Here is a 23,035-nt window from a genome sequence, read left to right on the forward strand (position 1 = left end):
GCTGCCAGGTGCGTGAATTGGTTGGGTTTAAGATTTGCTCTTCCTCCAACTTTCGTCAGGTGGGGCAGTTGAGTTTGAAATCGATTTGAAGGGCAAGTGGTAAAGCATTTACCCTTGGGATGAAACTATTTAAGTAGTAACCCACCATGGCCTCCTCACGGGTGGGGACACGGAGGGGAGGGCTCACAGAGGATCTCACCATTGGGTCGGTGTACAAGGCCTTGACCCTTGTAGTGATGATTCCCCGGAGGATCTTTCCGTTTCCTCATCTCCAGCATCGATGGTGTCCTCTATCGGCCCCTCTGGCTGGAGAGTACTTCATATGCTAACAAAAAAAAAAAGAAAAAAATAATATTTTTTTTTGTTAGTCAATTGATTTCACAGAATTAAATGTGATTCCAGACTATATATACTAAAAACACCAACCTTCTTTCTGGGCTGCAAGTATGGATCTATGAAGGAGAAGAGATGTGATAATCTCCACTCTTTCTGGCTGCCACCAGCAGATCCACTCAGTTTTTTTTGCTATTGAGCTTCACATAAGCATCCCTGAACTGTTTCCACCTCTTCTTGCATTCATCAGCTGTGACACAGAAACAAACTTACATTAGTTACACACAATTACATTTTAAAAAAAGCGTCGTATAGCCTATTCATGTTAATAAAACCTATTATTTAGGAATTTCTAAAACTTTTTTTTTCATATTCCCTCAGATTCCTAGCCTCCGGAGAAAGCTTTAGCAGCCTGGTCTACCACTTTCGCAGGTGAAGACCACAGTAGCAGAGTTTGTGCGCATGACGTGCCAGGCTATTCAAAAACTATGATGGCTGAGCAGTTCCCTAGGCCGACAGAGCAACGGTGGAGGGACACAACTGACAGATTCTGGAAGAAGTGGAACTTCCCCAAATGCATTTGGGAAATTGATGGAAAGCACATCACCATCACGGCCCATCAAATTCTGGCAGCCAATATTTTAACTATAAAAAGACATTCTCCATCGTCCTACTTGCACTTGTGGACGCTGATCATCGTTTCATCAATGTGCAAGTCGGGGACTTTGGCAGATCCGGTGATGGAGGCACCTATGGTAACTCAGAGTTGGGGAGAAGTATGGAGCCCAAAACTCTGAGTGAGCCTGCAGACAGTGCTCTGCCAGGGTCTGGACAACTAGGTCCTCTTCCCTTCACCATGGTTGGCGATGCTGCTTTCCCCCTCAAGCCCTACCTAATGCGGCCATTTCCGGGTCAGCGGCTTCCAAGATGGAGGAGGGTGTTTAACTACAGACTGTCCCGGGCCAGAATGGGGGTAGAGTCTGCATTTGGCATCCTAGCAGCAAGGTGGCGGGTGTTCTACACTAGAATCAACTTAAAGCTTGAAACTGTTGACAGTGTTGTTGGCTGCCTGCATCCTGCACAAGTTCCTCTGCAACCCTTCAGATAACCAGAGGTGGTTGAGGGATGCAGAGGAAAGAAGGGAACACCTTGCTGATGCCGGAAACATGGGCGGAAACCATGGAAGAAGAGAGGCCTATGAATTTCGGGAGAAATTCAGAGCCTTTTTTTAACTCTGTAGAGGGAAGTGTCCCCTGGCAGAGCTGCAAGGTGTAACATCAAAACATGCTATGGACACTTTTTGTATATATTTGTTTGATTTGATTTTGTGTGTGTAAATATTGTAATTTCTTGTTCGTAATTTTTGTAAAACAATTTTCTGTAAATAAATAGTATTCTAAATTCTTTGTCATTCATTTTTCATACCCATTATCATTGAACAATATTTTTATGACATGGAATTAAATTAACTAGAAATTGCTGGAATCAAACTTTTATTACACAATCAAAAACACACACCAACATTGAGTAACTACTAAAACCTGGAAGTTGAACTTATATTGTAAAAAAAGGGGTAGAATTACTCACTATTTTGCAACTTTTTGGACAACTCGACAGCCATGCAATCGAAAATAAATCGAGGTGGCCTTAACTTAATTACAGTAACAGTAGCCTTTATAAACTGCCGTCACAACTGTGAGAAGTAACTTTAACATTACAAATGAATTAATATTCTAGCTAATTATATATAGAAAAAAAAAGGTAATAATTGTACATAAGCCCAATTTTGGTGTATAAGCAAAAATAACTAAATTGTAGGTTTTTCTACCTACATTTGGTGCTAAACTGTTTTTGGAGATCATTCTGAGTGAGAACAACTTTCCCTGGGCAGCGCTAATGGCTGGTGGGGGGGTGGGGGGGGGGGGTGGGGGGTGGGGGGGGGGGGTGGGGGGGGGGGGGGAACAGGTTGTCCCAGGGCTGTGTTGGCCCTTTCAAGGTAGTAGCATTCAACAGAGTGTTAATTCATTTACTTTAGCTATGCTACAGAAGGCATACATTCAGTGGAAGACTACTAAAACACGATATAAATGACATAATACGTGATGCTCCAAGGGCCGTTCCCAACAGCCTCCCAAATTGTGTCTCTTTTTGTTATGTCTTCGTATGATCTGTTCTGTGGATCATACAGTTCCTTGTATTTCTCCACTTCATAGACGAACCTTTCATCGTCCATTTTCTCCAAGAAACTGGCTGAAACACAACGACCAATTAGCAGGTTTGTTCCCTCTGTCTCTACCTCTGCCAGTATGGATGTATGTTTTGGTGTCCTGTAGAGAGACTTTTTCTCCTCCTACCATCCTCCTGTCCTTTTTTTTTTCTGCACCACGTGAATCTGTCGCTGAGTGTGTGTGTGTATTTATGTGTTTTTGTTTGAGTGCGTATCTAAATCAAAAATATAGTCTTGCTTTGCTTCATTGAGCATAATCTTACAATTGTAAGAAACGTGATGAATGTGAATTGATTTTGCTTTTTTTTAAGACGGCATATTTCTTCCAAAAGCCGTTGGTCTGTACATCATTCATGTAATCACAGAGTCACTTCTGTAGACAAGCATTTATTGACATCAAACAATTTACATATAAGCCATAACACGGGGCCAGCCTAGCAGGCAGTGCACAAAAGAAAAAAAAAAAGTAACACACACTATACAGAAGTATTTGCAAGACTAAATACCTTGTCCAATTGTTTGTAGTCGTTACTGGTATTTGGCATATCGCAGCTTTGTGAGCTGGTGCTGGGGTTTCCTGGGACGCAGAATCCGCGTCGTCATTCCACCTTGTGCAGTCCTTCGCATCCGCTCACAGCTTCCTGATGCTTAAGGTCACTAACGTGGGATTTAAACTTGGCCTTGATTGAAGCGGGACACATGACTGGCAATGACCTCCTCTGTGTCAGGCCGCTCGAACGGTGCAGTTAGGTCCTCTGGAATGGGATGCCCAGGACTGCCTCTGTGTATGGTGCCGGATCCTTGAAGATTTCTTCAAAAATGAGGTCCATCATCTCCGCAACATACCCTGTTTTAGAAAAGACATGCACAAAGACACTGTTGGGTTTTTTTTGTTTGTTTTTTTTAATTTTGCAATGACTGAAAGTGTTTTCCTAAATACGTCCTGGCGTTTGGCACTTTATCTAATTTACTGTTTTCACAAGGTTGTTTTTGGTGTGTTGAAGATCCTTCCCAAAACATATGTTTCGGTTGAAAAAAATTCGTAAAAGAATATGACACTTACGGAATGTTGGCTCTGTCTTTAATGGTTTTGCGCTGCATTCTCCCTTCATGGCCTTTGGAAAGTGGACCGTGAAGAGGGGAACGCCTTCGTTTGTTTTGGCTTGTGGTCGGTTGGCGTTTTCATTATACATAGCAGCCAGGTAGAGTCTGGAAGTACAGGAAAGAGAAAATCAAAGATGTTAACATTGACAGACACTCGCACAACTGCTATGCAACCACAGTTCAGTTTACCTGCACAACATTCCAAGAAATGGAAAGACCACATTCTTTGGGGCAAACTGAAGGAGGACGCTGTGAAAAGCCTCCAAAGATGAAGTCTGGTGGTAGGGGCTAAGTTTTGCAACATCCTTCAGAGTCCTTTCATTTATCAGAAGCTTCTCCAACTTGTAGAAGGCAGGAGTTGCTACAAATGAAAAAAAAAACTGTTAAGTACAATACAGTGAAAATTTGTAATAATAGTATTTGTTATGAATTTCTAAAAGTTACAGAATCACTCGGTGAGGTTGCCTTTATACAAAACGTCTGATCATTAATTTAAAAAAGACAAGTAATGTGATAATGTTTTAGTCCGTCCAGTAAAATACCTGCTGAAAGCCATTTGTTTTCGTCCCTTGTCAGGCGCAATTCATGGAGGCACACTGGGTAGAGAGGATCCTCATGTGTATGGATGTCTTGCACATGGTTCAGGATCGAGGTCCACTTTGCTACTCTCTCAGGCCCAGTGGTTGATGTAGCTGCAGTCCAGTATAAGTGGTTACTGATGCTTTTCTTCCACTTCTGGAGTTTTTCACACTCTTTGAGCTTAGAGAGCTTATCCAGTTTCTTTGAAATAATAAAGTGCATATAAAATACATTTCTTGAAGTAAAAACAGCCCACGCTTGTGTGACATGTCAAGTGCAGCATTTCAAAATGATATACAATGTATGAGGTACAAATAGTCTCACAGCTTTGCACTGTTACTGTAAGGACACCAACTGTCTACATGTTACTCAGATGTAATGTGCAATCATAACAAACACTGCTTTGTGCATAATGCACTTCTGAAAGCCTGTACTATGTGGATGGATAAGGATGTGGATGCACATGAAAACCAGGAAATATACCTTTTGCCATGTGCCAGACATCACAGTAGTGGGTGATGTTGCTCTCCCGGAGGAACTTCTGTATTTGTGGATGACGGTCGGTAACAATGCAGTCGAGGGTCACACCACGTGCACCCAACAATCCCAGACTCCTCTTCAGGCCCTCTTTCTCCATGTGGTAGCTACCACCAACCTCATTGCTCTGTCGCCCCACCACAAAACACCCCAAAATACATGGTATTAGAAAATGCACGATGGACATTCATTCAAAAAATTAAAGCAATAACCTTTTTGCAATTTGAATTCTGTCCACTCACCTGAACCAACTGGATGTCCACAACGCTGTTTGTATTGAGGTCCATCATTGTGTAGCTCCCAAACTTTGCAGAGTGGCCTGCTAAAAGAGAGTCGAGATCTTGATATTACTCTTCACATTTCCATACTTTGTACCACTCTCCGTTGAACTTCCAAAAATATCATGAACATGTATGAACTTTACAATTTCAGTGGAATATAAAAACCTGGAGAGTGTGCCCTCATGTCGCCACCAACGATTACTTTGTCCTCCTGACTGAGCCGCTGCAGCATCACATCCTGCAATGTTTTCCAGTGGTGAATGACTGCAGGCTCAACGAAGGATCTGGCATGCCGGCGAAACGTGTCATATTGAAATAACTGCAGCTGCATTGCCTTGAAGACCTGTTAGTAGCAGAAAAAAGAAAAAAAAGGGGGGTTTTATAAAAATGAGGCCTATAATTTGATCTGAATTAACTTCATAGTTAGAGCCATATTGACAGAGTCAAAGGAAATGGAGCTGTTCATCATTTACCCGTTCAATTTGGAAGAAAGATGCTCCACTCAAGTACACAGCTGCAGAAAGGTGAAGGTTCCCGGCTGGAGTGCTGCCAAGGACAGGCTGGCTTTTCCATTGTCTGTAGAATTCACAACGGGGGCACCGCTGCTCCACGGACAGGAATGTCCCCAGCTTTCGGGTCTTCACTTCACACACCCGCATGCACACAGGACACACAGCAAACAACTCCAAAAGGCAGCTCTCATATACTATGTATTTTTGTATCTTGTGGCTGGGGGTGGATGCTTCATCTCTGTATAAAAAAAAAGGGACACAAGTTGGGATTAATTAAACAAGCTGAGCTCTCTTCAGCAGTGTACTTAGCTCCATTTCATGCTTTCCAATTGGTCTATAATTCTCATAGCTAAAATTATTTCTGTGAACCACTACAGTCCTGCAATGAAAACTTTTTTTCATAGAGGTTACCATGTTCAGGTTTTGACATGTCCAGTGCAGTCAGACTGTACTGCAATTTACAAAGAGGTTGATCTTTTACATAGACAAGCCACACAATGAAAGACGAACTATGTCAGTGTCGTGTCATAAAACTTAGCATGAGCCAAAACAACATCAAAAGATGAACATGCATCTGTCCGAATTTGGTCCAATGAAACTGAACCAAAAAAAAAAAAAAAAAGAACATTGAATCAGGACTGTTGTAATGTCCTACGGTAGTTTCAGCTAGAGACATATCACATGCACACCAACACACACACACACACAACGCAGACATATTAGAGTAACTTACGACAAAACTGTTGACTCTGTCAATGAGACAGAGTCTGAAGGGTCATAGGTGGAGTCCTGCCCTTCTGAAGCTGCTACTGAAGAGGTGCCCTGTAGTGGATCAGAATCCTGCTCCCGCTCCTCGTCCAGGTCGAGACGAGATCTTTTTGAGGGTCTCTTTACTGGTGTTGATAAATAAAAAGGATCTGTAGTGGATGTCCCAACACCAAAATTCTTGCAGGACACAGTAGCCTGGACACCTGTAAAAAAAAAAACAACAATTTTTACTAAAGGAAGTCTTTCCATGACACATAAAGACAGTAATACGTTACATTATAGGTGAATAGTATTATAACAGGTAAATTATTACTAACTTCATCAACAGCAAATGCACTAAATGTGGCTACAGACCTTTACTTCTGACATGAGACTGTAGAGTCCTCCAGGACAGCTGTGTGCCTACAGAATGGGTCTCCAGTGGGTCAATCTGGCATGCAGCATCCCTTGATGCACGAACATCTATGGTTGCAGTTGATGTGCTGACCTGTACACAGGAAACAGAGGTTACACCTACATCTTCTCAAACACATAGTTAAGATAGCGACAAATACTGCAAAAATCATGACAACAAATGCACACGATAATAAAAAGCAATAGCTCAGACAGACTATTTCACTTCCAGTGTAAACTGCTTTATGTACCCAAAGCTTGTAAATCCAACCCATGTTACATGTGAAAAATGAGTATGGGCTATATGCACAGCTCCATTACTTCCTGAAGTTCTGACAGCACCTTTATTTACTGTCTTTCATGATAGGATGAACACATTCATCCAGGTGTGTCTGAACCACTTTCAACAGGCTATCACACTAGGAAGGACGACAGCAACATATAATGGTCAAACTTACAGCTTCCCCGTTTGCAGCTTGGTCACGGACAGTTGGAAGCGATCCATGCTTTAGCTTCAGCATCTTGGCGAACCCTGATGTAAACTGGCCCTCGTTGTGAAAGCAGTCCGGAGTGAAATGGTGAGCACACACATACAACTTTTTAGGCGTACTTGCGGGTGCATCTCCCTCGAAAATGAAATTAATCCACTGGGCCCTCAAACCCTCAGACAAAGGAGGTAAAAACAGACTTCTGTGCTGGCTAGTGCAGCCGACAACAGAGCAGCTGCCAGGCTTCGCATGTTCCTTCGCCATGTTTACTGAAACACAGCAGCTTGGAATTTTCCGGGGGGCTGAACAAAAACTGTTGTGGGGCGGTGTCACCAACCTGGAGGAGGAGTGATTTGGGTTAATGACATCACAAACCAGAGAATTTCCAAACCAAGCGTTTGAGCACACATTTGCTGAAAGGTGGGCAAGAAAGGGAAGGAAGGAATATACTTTTCTCATTTTGGGGGGGTGTGGACAGGCTCAGGACGCATGTTATTGTTACAAAACCATTGTAAAGTTAATTTTGCATAATATGGGACCTTTAAGCTAGCTTTGAGGCCAGCATTCGTATTTCTCCTTTTTAATTTAAACAATATATCGATAGTACAAACAGTCCGTAAGAGCAAACAGCACAAGTAAAAAGAATACTAACGTTGCATTCTGGATGTCACTGAACTCCTCATGATCTAAGTCGCTTGCATTCAAGCCCGGTGGTCATACTACAAAAAGAAGAAATAGATGTTGAAACCAAAATATTATTAAAAAATATATTTTTTGTCAAATATATAAACATGTCAAATATACAAACCTTGCATCCAGCTGCTGTAAGGACGCCCCCTCCACTGGAACCTTTTCAAGCTCTTCAACACCAGCAACAGCGAAGTCTTGAGCACTGGAAAGCACATGCATTTCAGACTTTGCTTTTTGAAATAAAGACGTCTTACTTTATTTACTCACTGTTCTGAAGGTGAATCAGATGAAGTGCTGGATGCTGATGGCAGTGGCAATCCTGATTTCGTTGCGTGTTTCATCGGTGTGGATGCTACTGTTGTTACCTCATATCTGTAAGATAAAGAAAGGCTATTTTTAAGTTATTTCGTTCAGCTGTAATTATTATACGGCCCGCCTGGCGAAGCGTGTCTGGGACAACTCCATGCTAACCACCAACACCAAGATAAGAGTCTACCAGGCCTGCGTACTGAGCACTCTCTTATACGGCAGCGAAACATGGACCCTCTACTCCTGTCAGGAACGTCGGCTGAATGCTTTCCACCAGCGCTGCCTTCGCAGACTACTGGGCATCAGCTGGCAAGACCGTGTCTCCAATATTGACGTCCTGGCCAGAGCAGAAGTTCCCAGTATGTTTGCCATCCTGACCCAGAGACACTTGCGATGGCTTGGCCACGTCACCCGAATGAACAACGGCCACATCCCAAAAGACCTACTGTACGGGGAACTGGCTACTGGAAACAGGTCAAAGGGACGACCAGCTCTCAGGTTCAAGGATGTCTGCAAGCGTGACCTTAAAGCTGGAGGCTTCAACCCTTCTGACCTGGAGTCAGCCACGTCCGAACGCTCTGATTGGCGGACCACCAGCAAGGATGTCATCAGAAAAGCAGAGGAGAGAAGAGACACCCGCTGGGGAGAGAAGAGACACCGCAGACAGCGGAAACCATTGACATCTCAACCACACTGCGAAGAGTTCATCTGCAGTGGCTGCGGCAGGATCTGCGGATCCCGTATTGGCCTTTACAGCCACGCCCGGCGCTGCAGCTCCCTGACTGTAAATCCACGGCACAAACCCCCCCCATGATCTCTCGAGATCGATGGAGCCAACAAAATTATTATACATTATGAATGCAACACTTTAAATGTACAACGGGTATAATCCTATTTATGGACAAAACAAAAATAGCACACGTTTGCACACAAAATACCAAAACCGCCCTTTTTCTAAGTCTACAGCTTCTTGGAGTGCGGAGAATGTGCTTTCTATGCTGGGATATATGTCACTTTTGGCATAACGACAGGAATCTCAGCAGTCGAGCTGACGATTCAATTACCAGCATCAGCTCCAATACCTCTATAACGTTTGATGTAACACTATAGGAAAATGATGCAGTATATTAGTACTTGTACTGTTTATGCAAGATGGACAGTGCAAGTATGTTTTGCACGTGGATAAATAGGATGAGTTAAAATTCACTATAAATAGCGGTGTCCTCCGCAATGAACAAACGAATACTATCTGCAAGATACAGCAGATACCATGACGATGTCTTGTAACAATCAACTAACAAAACAATAAACATTTCGGAAAACTGACCGCCACATGCAGGGTAAAGCCAAAAAAAAAAAAAAAAAAAGTCAGTTCAGAAGGAAATCTAAAGTTTATACCTGTCCAGAAGCAATACAGCCAGTTGTTGGTCCAAAGTTATGCCGAGACGGTCCCGCAGCGCTCTCCATCTTGTAAACGCGGCACCAAGGTTTATTCGGTGCTGGGATCGTTTCTGGTCTTGAAGACGTTTGGTTGCTTTCTTCTCTTCCACGGTTTTTCGCTGTTTGGGCTCTTTGGCCGTATATGCCGTAGTAGCGAGCCGGGGTATTGGTTGCTTTCCTGTCGGTTGTTCAGCAGCCATGTTAGTCGATGCGTGTACACTCTGTGTAGAGGAAGCTGGGGGCTGGCTTTGCCTGTGCTAAGCCCGCCCCTCCTCACCTCCAAATTTCATCAGCGGATCAGGACCCGGACCGTGCTAAGACAAAAGACACTTCGTCTTCCGGGTTTCGCCAGGATCAAATGCTTATTTTTAAGGCTGAGAAAGCTCACCGATGAAACTTTTTGAACTAAATGACTACTATCACATCACACTCTTTGACAGTAAAGCCAAATTTACTCCAAAACAAGAAAACGAATCGAGTACCGCAGCTTTAAAGCTCCACAAATTAAATCACAAGAAGACAGACTAAGTTTTCAAATGCTATTATGTTGAACATTTCGACTTACTTCCGGCTTCCAGTTCACCAAGCTGCACAGCATTATTGTCAGATATTTCTTCTCTCTGCTGAGAATATGAAACAAATGAAAATCTTTCATTCAAAAACATTTTTGCATGTTATAAATAATTCAAGACAACACAACCCAGTTTACTTAGTAATACCAGAGTGGAGGCGCTACTAGTCGGCATCAGGCACATTCCAAATTTCATGAGAAATTCTCTAGATATTCTTTTGCCCCTGACATGTTTCCCACATGTTCACAAGAATACACTCACCATTTGAAGAAAGTCAGCAGTCTCCTGCTTCAGTGTGAGCGGCTTTCTGTCCTCACAGGTGAAGATATCCTCTTCATCTTTGATTTGAGGACGTCCTGGAGCCTCCTCTTCAGTTTTAACAAGAGGAAATCTTGGTTCCCCCTCTTCATCTTTAACTTGTGGAATTTCTACTCCCTCTTCCTCCTCCTCTTTAACTTGTCGAATTAGTAGTCCCTCCTCTTCCTCCTTGACTTGTAGAACTTTTACTTCCTCTTCTTCCTCTTTAACTTGTGGCATTTTTGTTTCTTCCTCGTCAACTTCAACGTGCCTGGTTTCTGGATCCTCTTGTCCCACTTTAATCTGTGGAGTTCCTGACTCCTCAACTTATATTTTAATCTGAGGAGAATCTAGTTCCTCCTGATCTATGCTGTAGCTCCTTTTCTGGCTTCTACAGCTGCTCCTCTCAGACAACGTTTTCTTCATTATGAACAAGTTGCTGCTGTAGGTCTGAGAGAGACAAAAGGGAAAGAGGGAAGTTTGTAATGTGACTATAAAAACAAAACACCCATCAAGTGTTGTTATCCAGCTCAGAGAGAGGGATGAAATAATCACAACCGAGATACGAATGCTGTTTCCTCTTTAATTTACTGACAGGAATTATTCCCAAAACAACCGTGATAATATACTCAGGTTATCCACGAACCTCTGAAAGTGTGATAAAATGTCTCAAAGGGTAACGCTAACGACGATGTTATTGTTAGCTGGCTGAAGGTCTTAGACACTATGCAACAATTTATACACGACGCGAGCATTAAAATAACAGTTTCTTAGCGTATATAACAAGCTCACAAAACACAAAAGATATGTTCACTTCAGAGAAAGTCACTACATACCTGAAAAAGCCATGAAATAACCACACACGTGAGTCAACAATGTCTGCCCTCCTGTTTGGAAACAGAACCAACTCCCGCGAAACACGAATGGATTGTGGAGCCCAAAGCAATCGATGCCAGATCATAAGATTAAGCCCAAGAATAGATCACAGAATCATTCAACAAATGCAAAATAATGACATGAAGTCATCAACAGAATAAAACTCATTTGTGTTGTTGTTGTGTTGTTTATTATTATTATTATTATTATTATTATTATATATTATTATTATTATTATATTATTATATTATTATTATTATTATTTAAATTTAAAGTCAGGCAATGACATAAGTAAAACATTAAATTATAGTTTGTTCCCATTTAAAACTGAACGTCAGTCATTTAAATACCTAGGTGTGAATGTAACCAGCTCATTTAAAACACTCAGAGCAGTAAACTTTGACAGTTTATTAGAACATACAAAAAAAGAACTGGAAAGGTGGTCACGCCTTCCAATCTCACTAGCTGGCCGTATCAATGCCCTCAAGATGACAGTATTACCAAAATTCCTCTATCTTTTTATGACAATTCCTGTCTGGCTCCCAAAGTGTTTCTTTGTTAAATTAGATAAATGTATTTCAGCTTTCATATGGAACCACTCAATACCCCGAATTAAGAAAACTTATCTTGAAAGACCCAAACCTGAAGGAGGGCTCGGTCTCCCCAAATTTTCTTTACTATTACTGGGCATCGAATATTTCCAAATTGTCATACTGGATATCAACATTTTCTGACAATGATGGGCCCGCTTGGGCATCAATGGAACTTTCATCACATGCATCAATATCACCAATCTCTTTTGTGACGGCTCCACTCTCATTGTGCACCAATAATAAGATTTTTTCCAAACCTGTTGTTTCAAGTTCCATTAAAATCTGGATACAATTTTGCAAGCACTTTAACCTTGATCAGATGAGTGGCCTTTTTCCTATATCCCATAACCACCTCTTCGCTCCCTCACAAACTGACTCAAATTTTGCTGGCTGGCGCAGACATGGTTTGGTCTTTTTTGATGATCTATTTGATGAAAATTCCTTCCTCTCCTTTGAATTCCTTGTAAAAGATCACAATATCCAAAAATCTAATTTCTTCAGATACCTCCAAGTCCGCAGTTTCGCTTCTAAATCTTTTCACTCTTACCCAAAGCCCCCAGACAAAAATGTCTCTCATAATTTGCTAAACCTAAATCCATGGAATAGGGGTCTAATTTCTAGGAGTTATAAAATAATACAAAGCATCGACCCTCCATAGCAAACTAAAACACGAGAAGCTTGGGAACGGGATCTCGGTACCGCAGTTACAGATAATGTTTGGGCTCAATGCATTACTAACATACACTCCTCTTCTATATGTGTTAGGCATGGGTTACTACAATTTAAGGTCCTTAATAGAATTCATTACTCTAACAACAGACTAGCAAAAATATATCCATCCATTCAGCCCATCTGTCCCAGGTGTGCCAACTTAGTATCGCTAGGTCATATGTTTTGGTCCTGCCCCCGCCTCACAAATTTCTGGTGCTCTGTATTCCATTGTCTATCAGCTCTATGCAATACATCTCTCAATCCTAATCCATTAACGGCTATCTTTGGAGTCGTACCTACGGCAGCACATACTACAAACTCTCAAAAGAGAGCAATAGCGTTTGGTAGCCTTATAGCACGCATGCAGGTTGATCTTAATTAATTGGAAATCCGACAAATGTCCACCCTTTAGGAGATGGATTCAGGAGGTGCTGTCTTTACTCCAACTAGAAAAAATCAGGCATACATTAAATGGGTCAGATGACAAATTTGTGAGAGTGTGGTCTCCATTTATTGAGTTTGTGAAGAAGTCAAATTTTTCCTAGATTATGTCATCCGAACGACAGGCTTAGCTGACCTGTTTGAATGGTCCACCGAGATTATAGTTCGACACTGACAGCTTTAACAGTGATGCTAGTCACCCCTTCTCTTAAATTATGTCATGCTCTGCCCATGCCTTATTGATCGTCATTATCACTCTTCCAAGATCATTATGGCCTTGCAAGTCTGAAATTTCACCAGATATCAATGGGTCTCTTTTTTTTTTTTCTTTTTTTTTCTCTTCTCTCTCTCTTCCTTTAGTGTACTTTTGGTCCCACAGGAGGGTATATGGGGAGGGTTATGGGATTATGTTCTTCTTTGCCATTTTGTATGTCTGTTTGCTTACTTGTTTATATAACTGAAAACCTGTTTAAATAAAGTTATTAAAAAAAAAATTAAAGTCAGGCACCAATGCCTGCAATGCACCGCGAACTGCGCACACATACACGTCATATACGTCATAAACGTGATCATAAATCGATCAGTCTTCAACTTCTATTCCAGTTTATTATTAACATCAGACATGGAGGACACACAGACATTAACAGAACAAAATGAACTCATAAACTGTTCGGGTTGATTGAGTTTTTTATTGAGAGAAATGGTTTAAGGATTTATGTTGTACTTGATTGTTATCGATATAATTATTGTATGATTCTGATCATCATTATTATTATATTGGATTGCATTGTTATATCTATTATTATCACCATTATTATAACTAAATTATATTTTAATTTTATAACCACAACTATGATTATTATTGCTACTATTATCTGTATCAATATTGCTATTTCCATATTAATTGTTATATTTTATTTTGATTCGTGCTGAATTTCAACATGATAAATACCATAAACAGGAAAACCTCGGACACAACATCTGTCTCATTAAAACATCTGCATATCTACAAACTACTATAACTATAAAATACACGTTTTATGACGTTTTGTTCTGGTCATGGCGGCCGTCCAGCATAAGTGTTTCTCATCCAGATTCAGTCTGATCATCTTCCGATCTTCTTCAGCATCATCTTCTTTTGGTCAGGTTTAACATCCACAAAAAACTAAGCGTTTTTAAAAAAAAACCTAAAACAGAGAAAATAAAATATCTGAAAGGTCAAAATGTATCAGAATAAAGCGATGATTCATGTCAGCTTCGAGATCGATAATTTTCATGGTTTGTTACAAAACATGATCAGCAGGACAAAGCAATTTGTTCATTTAACATATTTCAGCCAAAATAGGGTCTCAGTTTAGTTGTTTCACCAGTAAGCAGCTGTATCGTGTTGAATAATGTGAAGTGAGCTGTATTTTAGGTCCGTGCATGAAGTATAATTCATTGTTGTTGCTCACACTGTACAAAGAAAATACTCGTTTTCGAGACTACTGTTTCTAGGTGGCGCTAGAGAACCAATTGGGTTATGGGGTTAATTTTTCCACTTTATGAATTTTTTCGCCAGTCTGGATGTGCCTGCCAAATTTGGCGAGTTTTCGTGCATGTTTAGGGGGTCAAATTTGGCGTCAATGTCCGGGCAGTAAAATAAGTAAGAAGAAACGGACGAAGAACTGGACGAAGAAACCGAAGACTCAATGTCTGAGGCCACCTCGCTCTCGGGCTCGGTCCCTAAATAAAGTGACTGTGACCGACACCTTCAGTCTGGAAAAGGCGATCATCCAGATACCACATATCAGGAGATAGGCACTTGAAATCATGATTAAATTGGCATCAATGAGGCTGATTCGAAATTAAAAAGAAAAATAAAGAAACCAAACTTTTGTGTTGTTTGATTTATTTGCGGTTTCCGGTTTCTTCATATTGCAGATGTGCACTTCCTTTATCGTCCGAAGGGGGTGCTGCAGGAACCTCAGCACACCTGCCGCCTATGGCCGACATGAAGCGCTTATTTTCAAGGCTGTAGGAGGAACCCGAGAAAATCCAGGCAGTGAAAGAAGACATCTACTCACTCACCACACAACCACGCAAGCCCGCATTTCTCCGTAACACACTTATTTTGAAAACCACTTGTTGTGCGGGCGAAGCGGGGAGAAGCGGAGGCGAAGCCTCTTGGAGCGGCGGAGGAGGGCGGAGCTCCCGCAGACGGACGGAGGAGATCAGGGCTGCCCGACCGGAGCTGTCTGGACCTTATGTGGGAGAGTTTGGTCACGACTATGTGAAACAGGTAATATCTTTCACGCTTCACTCTGAAGACTGTTCTTTATTTCCTTCCCTCGGGAGCATGTGTGCCCGCCCGGGCAGGTTGTCCCGGTGGAGAGGCTGCAGCGCCGCTAAGCCTCATTAGTGACAATCTCTGCTCCGCTTGTTCTCTGCCGCTCCTGCGACTTTTCCAAATCTCTCCCCGGGATTACAGCCTATCCAGGATAACTTCAACGGAGTCCCTCGTCTATTTAATGCCGGGGAATGTGTGCACATCCACCTGAAAGTTGTCTTTTATTTCGTTCCTCTCAGGATTAGCTAGCGGAGTCAGACATGGCTGAAATTAACGATGTTACCTTCGCGGGGCCGGACCTCGACCGCACGGTGACGGCGGCCGCTCCCCCGCCGGCCCCCCTCGCCAACGAGGACTACCTGTTCGTGGAGAGCGGGCACCCCTGCACCGTCCTGCAGGGCCTGAACAGCCTGCGGCTCAACAACGCCTTCTGCGACGTGACCCTGTGCTGCGGGGGGCAGGAGTTCCCCTGCCACCGCATCGTGCTGGCCTCCTTCAGCTCCTACTTCCAGGTAAACGCACCGCGCTCCCCCCCTCAGGTGTGTCAGGGACGCTGTGGGCCACATCCCTGCTCAGGGGGAACAACCATCAGCCCTGGACTTTACCTCTGACAGTGATAAACAGACAAGATCTTATTGCATACACGTTGTGTTCTGTAGACAAAACTCCACTGGAGAATTCAAACAAACACTTCATAAAGGATCCACATGGACCTCACTGAAGTTGGTTATTCATTTTCTTTGACTCGTGCAAAAGGCCTCTCCCCGCCACTACCTGCAAAGCTCTCAAGAGGTGAACTTACCTCTACTCTTCTGGCTTCCTGTTTACTTCTAGAAATGGATCCACATTGTGTTTTCTATTTAACTGTCTTTTTAACTGGCTTTGGTTTTGATTCATTGGCTTCCTGTTTCATCATTAAATGACTCTGGGTATGAGGCAGAACAAATCATCCACTCGTATGACACAATCCACCGTCATTGGCCGTTTGTGTTAGACATCAAGCGGATTATCGATTGGCGTAGATTACGTCTTACAGTCTGATCAGGAATTTCATACGATCTGAGTGAATGAGATCCACTTCAGTGTTTACATGAGACACTTCATCAGTTTGATCTCACAGTCCGATTATAAGAAGGGTTTTTGGAACCATGTAAACAGGACTAATGTACACCAGCCCAATTTCATCTTGAGTGTCAATTTTTTTTAGGCTACTTTGAAGCATGTTGCCGCCTGGTTTTGGTCCATGGATCTTATGTTTGACTCCCCTGATGGAGACTAAAATACCGACCTTCTGTACTGCTTCATCTGAGAGAGGAGCAGAGGCCATCCCAGCTGACTACAGGTGAAAGCTGGTTGCACCCTGGACATGTTCCCAGTGCGAACAGAGGGCAGACAATCTCATATTCATTCACTCTTCATCAGTTTTTCTCTAATTCATGCTTTTGGACTGTGAGGAAACTGGAGACCCAAAGAAAACCCATGTACACACAGTGAGGCGCAGGGATGCTCTTGCCATGAAGCCAGAGCGCTAACCACTACACCATTGTTCCAGAGACTGTTGTTTCTCTTCCGTTCTTGCCGTTTTTCTTTTTCTTTATAGTTTTGTACATCCAGTAGATTTTGAGATTTTTCAATGTGATGTCTCTGCGGCAAAATGAGAGTTCAGTGTTGTTTCTTCTGTGTTTGTTCCCCTCCGGGAACAGCAGAGGGGAAACAGAGGGGACACTGTGTGTCTGTGTGAATGGGTGAGCTGCCCTGCGGGACCACACATGCACGTTAATGAGGAACATGCCATGTACTTGTTGCACGAAGCTGACTCACTGTACGCAGTCCCAGTTGGAGCAGCTGGGACTTGGCTTTTCTTTTATATGGTCAGAGACTTTGATGTTGTGGTATTTCTGGTTGAGCTGGATCAATAAGTAATACATTCTTAATGTTTTCACAGTATGATTTTAAAGAGGAAGGAAGATGCTGGGTTATCTAAGGAGAGGAGGACACCGCGCCACCTTATCGGCTGAGTCATGCTCACACTCGGGTGTTGTTTCTTCCCTCCTCAGGCGATGTTTTCCACTGACCTGATAGAATCAAAGCAAGAGCGCGTTGCCATCAACGGTGTTGAGCCTCAGATGGTTGGCATGCTGGTGAGCTATGCGTACACATCCGAAGTCTACATCTCTGAAGCCAACGTTCAGGTAAACTAGCCAGAATGTCTTTTTTTTTTTTTTTTCCTCCTCCTTTGGAAGTTGCCCGCTCACTGAAATCTGATTGAATTTCTGCGAAGGGCCTGCTGGCAGCGGCTAATCTGCTGGACGTGATGGCCGTTCGAGAGGCCTGCTGCCGCTTCATGGAGCGTCAGATGGATGAGATGAACTGTGTGGGGATTCACTGCTTCGCCGAGGCGCATTCCTGCAAGGAGCTGGAGCGACGCAGCATGGACTACATCCTTGAGCATTTCAGCGTCGTGTGTCACCAGGTGAGACGTTGACGGAGAGTGTGCTTTTTTCAAAAAGTCAGTGCACTTATTTTATCTTAAGTGCAATATGAATGTTACATCCAAACTAGAAATCTTTACCACAAGTGTGAACTTGAGTTTTTTTGTCCATATACGGTTCACCTCAGCCTGCTGCTGGTGTTTATTTGAGATATGAGGGTGTGCAGCAGATTAAAAACGAAGCTTTGTCCTCTCATGTCACCTGTGCCTCAGCAGGATAAACGAACTTGGGAATGTTGTGGGTCTCATGTGTGACGGGGGCTTAACAAAGATAATCTATCCTCCCAGTCAGCAGTCTGACTGGAGCCTGCGACTGGCTGCTCTGCAGATACTGCGTGTGTTTCCAAAGCAGGGCTCGTGTCTAAATCGCACCCCAATACTCTCTTAATTCTTGTTTTCACCCCGCGTCTGCGCAGGAGGAGTTCCTTTGCCTCTGTGTGGACAAACTTACAGAAATCATTGCGAGTGACCTCGTCAACGTGCCCAAAGAAGAGATGGTGTTTGAAGCCGCCATGTTGTGGCTGAATAAATGTCCGACTCGCAAGCAGAGCTTTGAAAAGGTGAGGTGTAATAACTTGTGTTGTGCATCACAGTCTGTCATTCCTGTTTTCACTCAGATAAAACATTTGTAATTCAGAGGTGCAATAAAGAGCTTGACAGGAGAGCTTTTACTTGTTCCCGAAAGGTCCTGGAGCACATCCGCCTGCCTCTCATCAGCCCTTACTACCTGCACGACGTGATCGAGTCCATGGACGTGGTGACGGAGAACCAGGCCTGCCAGAGGCTCATCTCCGAGGCCAAGGACTACCTGCTGCTGAAGGACCGCAGAGGAGAGCTGTACTGCCCCAGAGCGAGGCCCCGCAGGTCCACAGGTCAGCACAAACCGCCACATCATCTACTTTGTTCATGTATGGACACTGTGTCGGCCGCTCTCTTCATTTGTTAATTCATTATTTACTTTTTGGTTTTTATCCATTTTGGTGTGGGACTTTACTGGCTGGAGATGTCTTTCAGGAATATGTAAGACTGAAATATTTGACACTTATTTTCATCTATATTTTGTGTCTTGTGGTGTATTCATGCTCATTTTTGCTGTTTTCTGTGCATCTGTATGGTTTAGTTGATAGATGAGTTATCTTAAAACTAATTGCACTGACTCTGCAGTGAAAATGCATACAGTAATTTGTTTTGTTTAAATTAATTCCTCACTAATATTAAACCTGTTGAATGATGCAGACTGCAATTTTCTCACTCACATTGGATCAAAAGAAGCTGACTTCGATCAGTGTGAGGGCTACAAAACGGCAATGCTCACTATTTGAGAACCTCTACAATCAGACAAAACAACTTTATGACAATTCTCATTACTAATTTGATTTTTAAAAAAGAGCATATTGCATTTCTGTAAATTAAATCAGAATTCGTGAATTTAGTGTTTTTCCACACTGAAACTTCATTTGTTATCAGAAGCAATTGTAAGTTATTTTCCTTTTTGATGGTGAGACATGTATAAGGATCATGCATTTGTGGGATGAGCAGTAAAGCTGTCAAAGACATCATCCTGGTATTTACTTTTATTTCTGTGTGAAGCAGCAAAACATTGAATTATCCAACACTCACCCACAGCAGCTTGACTCCTCCCACTCATATTGCTCCACAGTCTGCTGTTCATCCCACAAATGCACGTCCCCTAAATGTAGCTACATTCATAAAGGAATTAAAAAGTTTTGACGAGACCTTTTCTGTTTAACTGATAGTGAATGTAGCTGAAGAATACATGATGATTAACATTTCTGAGTGTGCCTCTGAAGGCTGAGAGGATCACAACCGTCTCTCCCCGTTATTCCCTGCTCCGTTTGCCATGGCAACAGGGACAGCTGAAGTGATAGTGACGGTGGGCGGAGAGGACGACAAGGTGGTGCTGCGGAGCGTGGAGAGCTTCGATCCCGTGACCAGCCAGTGGAAGAATCTGGCCTGTCTGCCCTTCGCCGTGAGCAAGCACGGCCTAGTGGTGTCAGGTGAGCCTCAGTCGTGGTAAAACTCCTTCATAACGGCCGGAATGTGACCGTCCAAGCCAGTTTCTACAATCGTCTTCTTCTTTTTTTCTCTGTGTAGATTCGACGATGTATTTGGCCGGAGGGGAGTTTCCTGATGGCTCAGCCAGCAGAGAGATGTGGCGCTATGACCCCTGTTTCGATTCCTGGCTGGAGATGGCTCCCATGAACGTAGCTCGCTCCGAGTTGGGTAAGGCGGTCGTATTCACCCTTTCACTGTAAATGAACCGACCTCACGAGCAAAAAGTGGAAATAACCCAGAATTCTTTGTTTTCCCTCCTCCTCCCCTCTCAGGCCTGGTGATGCTGGACGGATTTGTGTACGCAGTCGGAGGCTGGGAAGGACGCTCTCGTCTCGACTTGGTGGAGTGCTACAACCCTCACACCAACTCCTGGGAGTTTACACAGTCCGTGAAGATGGCGGTCACAAGTCCTGCTGTGGTGGCCCTGGATGGCCTGCTCTATGTGACTGGTAGGAACACAAGTTTAGACCTGCTGTCTGGTTTTCTTTTACAAATAATGTAAATATTTCATATTTATTTTTGTATTTCATAATATCTTAGTACTATTTCACTGTACTTGGTAATAAACCTGATTCTGATAAAGTCCCTTTTTAAGGATCTTGCACATTTTTGAAGTCCTCAGAATGCCTTCATAGTCACCAGATTTCCATCCAGATGATCACTTTGCTCACATCATGAATGTTACAAATCTGATCTGTTAAAAAGCTGTTCCCAACATGTCCTGTAGGTGGAGCAGTTTTGGAAGATGGTGACGGCACAGACATTGCACAAGTATACAACCCTAAAACCTCAAAGTGGACGGAGATCGCGCCCATGCAGATCGCTCGCTCCGGTTCAGCTGCTTGTACGCTCAAAGGAAAGATCTATGTTATAGGTAAAGCCAACTCAGCAGCTCACATTCTCAAGTGGAGCTTTTTTCTCCTTCACACGACTGGCGCAACGACCTTTGAACCCACTTGTAATTCTCAGGTGGATGGCACGCTTCGATAGAGAACACCGATAAGGTGGAGTGTTACAATCCCAAAACCAACAAGTGGACGATGTGCGCGCCCATGAAAGAGAGACGCTACAGGCCCGGTGCTGCGGTGGTGGACGGCAAAATCTATGTGTTGGGAGGAGAGGAGGGCTGGGACAGGTGAGCAGGAAAGATCTCATGTAAAATGTCACTGATTAGAAATATTGCTGTTTGCAGAAGTTGTGACATTTCAATCCCAGTAGAGTAAACAGTTTTTCTTTTTCTTTGTTTGTTTTAAGCAAAAACAGGGAAAAGAAAATCGCATTTTATACTGATGACATTCACATATTGCAAACCCGCTGTGTGCCCAGGTATCACGACACCATCGAGAGATACTGTGATGAGACGGACACGTGGGAGATAGTCGGGGAGATGCCCACCAGCCGCAGCTGGCTCAGCTGCGTGTCGCTGCAGCTCAGGAAGGACATCTTCATGAGCAGCTGCTGCCCCGACACCATCGACAACTAAAGGGCGCCACGAAACGGGGGCAGTTCTCATTTCCTGTGCTCGTTCGCGCCCTCTTTCGCGACAGTGCGCCGTGGAGGCCAGCGGCCCGAAAGGCGACGTCCGGGCAGGCACTCGACGCGCGGGGCCGTCCGGGCTGCTACCGATGAATAAATGTAATCAGTTCTTATGCGCGACGACTGGCGGGATAAGTCTCACCGACTTGAGTTCCTCCCTGTGATGTGGCGGCGAAAGAAGCGTCCTCGATGTATGTGAGCCCCAGTTACTGTGATCCGCGACTCCGTCAGCTGTTGCGACTCGTTCTGTACAATGTGAACATGTTTAGAGTATCGTCTTTGTGTTCAGGCACATCGAGCTGACGATGCTGGCAGCCAGTGCGGTGTATTTTATATTGTCATGTGATGTATTTATTGGGGTTGGTGAGCTGTGAAGATTTTTGAATAAACGCAACTGATTTTGTGGTATTGAAATGGCCCAAAGTATTGAGCCCTTAATATTTTGCAGAAGGTTATCCGTGAGGGGGAAAAAATGTGTTTGAGCCGTGTTTTGTAATTAATATTTGTAAGTTCAAACAACCGTCTTTACTACCTGTAATATGTGGAGTTTATTTTTGTAATGTTGTGTGCGTCATGCATTTTAAGTGAATTCAGGTGGAGATGACTTGTAATAAAGAAGTTCAATTATCAATAGTAAACCCCCTTTTTGGTTTTAGTGTTCTTACCTCCCTGTTTTGCCAAAAAATAAGTAAAACGGACCTAATTAGAAACTTAAACAGGCATGTGGTTAATCTTTTTGGAATTTTTGGTTGCACTTCATAAGCATAACTTATTGTGATGCCTTTTGAAATATTACATTTTAACAAAACATCTCCACACATCTTGTTCACAGTATATTTGGGTGACTTCCTTTATATTGCACACAGTCCATTTTATTCAAGGGAGACCAACATTTGCCCCCCCCCCAGGACTGTCTTGCATGTCTAAGACCACCTTGTACCCTGCATTTGTACATTAGCAACTGACAAGGTGTTTTCTTCTTTGTGAATCAGTTTCTACTCGGTGAGAACTCTTTCGCAGGGAGCTGAAGAGGTAGGGTTGCGCAGAAACTTCACAGCAAGTTTGTACAGGGTGGGATAAATGGTGTTTATCCTCTGCCAGTGCTGAAGGGGGTCCTCCGTCCTGGGAATGCTTGGTTCTGCCAAATACCTCTGGACTTCAACCATGGCATCAGCAGTCACAGTGTGGTTCCTCTGGGTCTCCATCCCTGTGGCATCTAAATGATGCCAAAGTTTGTTTCCTGAGAAGCACATAACTGTAACCCTATAAAACAAATAATACATTCACAGAATTGAAAATTACATCAGTGACCTAACTTTTGCATTTGTGGCATCTTGGAAACATCCCACCAGCTTCCTTGAATTGGCACAACCTGAAGACAGGACTGGGATCAGATCCAGAGCCTTTTTCTTTCACAGTGAGGTTCGGAGTGTGGGCAATGCAGATGACATG

At 43.2% G+C, this 23,035-nt stretch overlaps 3 protein-coding genes across 4 annotated transcripts; 1 reads left to right on the forward strand and 2 right to left on the reverse strand.

The window, feature by feature from the left end:
- Positions 1-4,376: 4,376 nt before the first annotated feature.
- On the reverse strand, positions 4,377-7,512 carry LOC115386787 (uncharacterized). Its single transcript, XM_030089251.1, has 8 exons — positions 7,193-7,512; positions 6,696-6,828; positions 6,307-6,544; positions 5,535-5,811; positions 5,227-5,404; positions 5,023-5,099; positions 4,727-4,907; positions 4,377-4,399 (listed from the first exon to the last, which is right to left on the reverse strand). The coding sequence occupies exons 1-8, from the start codon at positions 7,484-7,486 to the stop codon at positions 4,377-4,379; spliced, it is 1,401 nt and encodes a 466-aa protein (XP_029945111.1). The 5' UTR covers positions 7,487-7,512.
- Positions 7,513-8,367: 855 nt separating this feature from the next.
- On the reverse strand, positions 8,368-11,443 carry LOC115386732 (cilia- and flagella-associated protein 251-like). Its single transcript, XM_030089168.1, has 5 exons — positions 11,367-11,443; positions 10,495-10,980; positions 10,227-10,284; positions 9,620-9,839; positions 8,368-8,860 (listed from the first exon to the last, which is right to left on the reverse strand). The coding sequence occupies exons 2-5, from the start codon at positions 10,768-10,770 to the stop codon at positions 8,830-8,832; spliced, it is 585 nt and encodes a 194-aa protein (XP_029945028.1). The 5' UTR covers positions 10,771-10,980; positions 11,367-11,443; the 3' UTR covers positions 8,368-8,829.
- A 3,702-nt stretch (positions 11,444-15,145) lies between these two features.
- LOC115386692 (kelch-like protein diablo) lies at positions 15,146-22,214 on the forward strand. 2 transcript variants are annotated; one of them, XM_030089117.1, is made up of 12 exons: positions 15,146-15,446; positions 15,726-15,992; positions 17,538-17,672; positions 17,762-17,953; positions 18,388-18,531; positions 18,657-18,843; positions 19,843-19,989; positions 20,087-20,215; positions 20,320-20,496; positions 20,775-20,921; positions 21,017-21,182; positions 21,374-22,214. In XM_030089117.1, exons 2-12 carry the CDS (start codon positions 15,741-15,743, stop codon positions 21,528-21,530), a joined length of 1,833 nt encoding a protein of 610 aa, XP_029944977.1. In that variant the 5' UTR covers positions 15,146-15,446; positions 15,726-15,740; the 3' UTR covers positions 21,531-22,214. The 2 variants fall into 2 exon arrangements, with proteins under 2 accessions (XP_029944977.1, XP_029944976.1); XM_030089116.1 differs by having other exon boundaries at positions 15,147-15,432; positions 15,720-15,992.
- Positions 22,215-23,035: the final 821 nt, after the last annotated feature.

The sequence above is a fragment of the Salarias fasciatus genome, chromosome 4 (assembly GCF_902148845.1).
Source record: "Salarias fasciatus chromosome 4, fSalaFa1.1, whole genome shotgun sequence".
In the NCBI taxonomy this organism is placed as follows: domain Eukaryota; kingdom Metazoa; phylum Chordata; class Actinopteri; order Blenniiformes; family Blenniidae; genus Salarias; species Salarias fasciatus.

Excerpts from the sequence above, each read along its gene's own strand:
- LOC115386787 (XM_030089251.1), bottom strand. The coding sequence starts at position 7,486 with ATGGCGAAGGAACATGCGAAGCCTGGCAGCTGCTCTGTTGTCGGCTGC. Across the intron at positions 6,829-7,192 it reads AAGCTGCAAACGGGGAAGCT|GTCAGCACATCAACTGCAAC; the intron begins GTAAGTTTGACC and ends TCCTGTGTACAG. Across the intron at positions 6,545-6,695 it reads GTCTCATGTCAGAAGTAAAG|GTGTCCAGGCTACTGTGTCC; the intron begins GTCTGTAGCCAC and ends TTTTTTTTACAG.
- LOC115386732 (XM_030089168.1), bottom strand. The coding sequence starts at position 10,770 with ATGCCACAAGTTAAAGAGGAAGAAGAGGAAGTAAAAGTTCTACAAGTC. Across the intron at positions 9,840-10,226 it reads TGGTGAACTGGAAGCCGGAA|GAAAGCAACCAATACCCCGG; the intron begins GTAAGTCGAAAT and ends AACAACCGACAG. Across the intron at positions 8,861-9,619 it reads GCTGTATTGCTTCTGGACAG|CGGGTGTCTCTTCTCTCCTC; the intron begins GTATAAACTTTA and ends TTCTCTCCCCAG.
- LOC115386692 (XM_030089117.1), top strand. The coding sequence starts at position 15,741 with ATGGCTGAAATTAACGATGTTACCTTCGCGGGGCCGGACCTCGACCGC. Across the intron at positions 15,993-17,537 it reads CCTTCAGCTCCTACTTCCAG|GCGATGTTTTCCACTGACCT; the intron begins GTAAACGCACCG and ends TTCCCTCCTCAG. Across the intron at positions 20,216-20,319 it reads CGTAGCTCGCTCCGAGTTGG|GCCTGGTGATGCTGGACGGA; the intron begins GTAAGGCGGTCG and ends CTCCCCTCTCAG.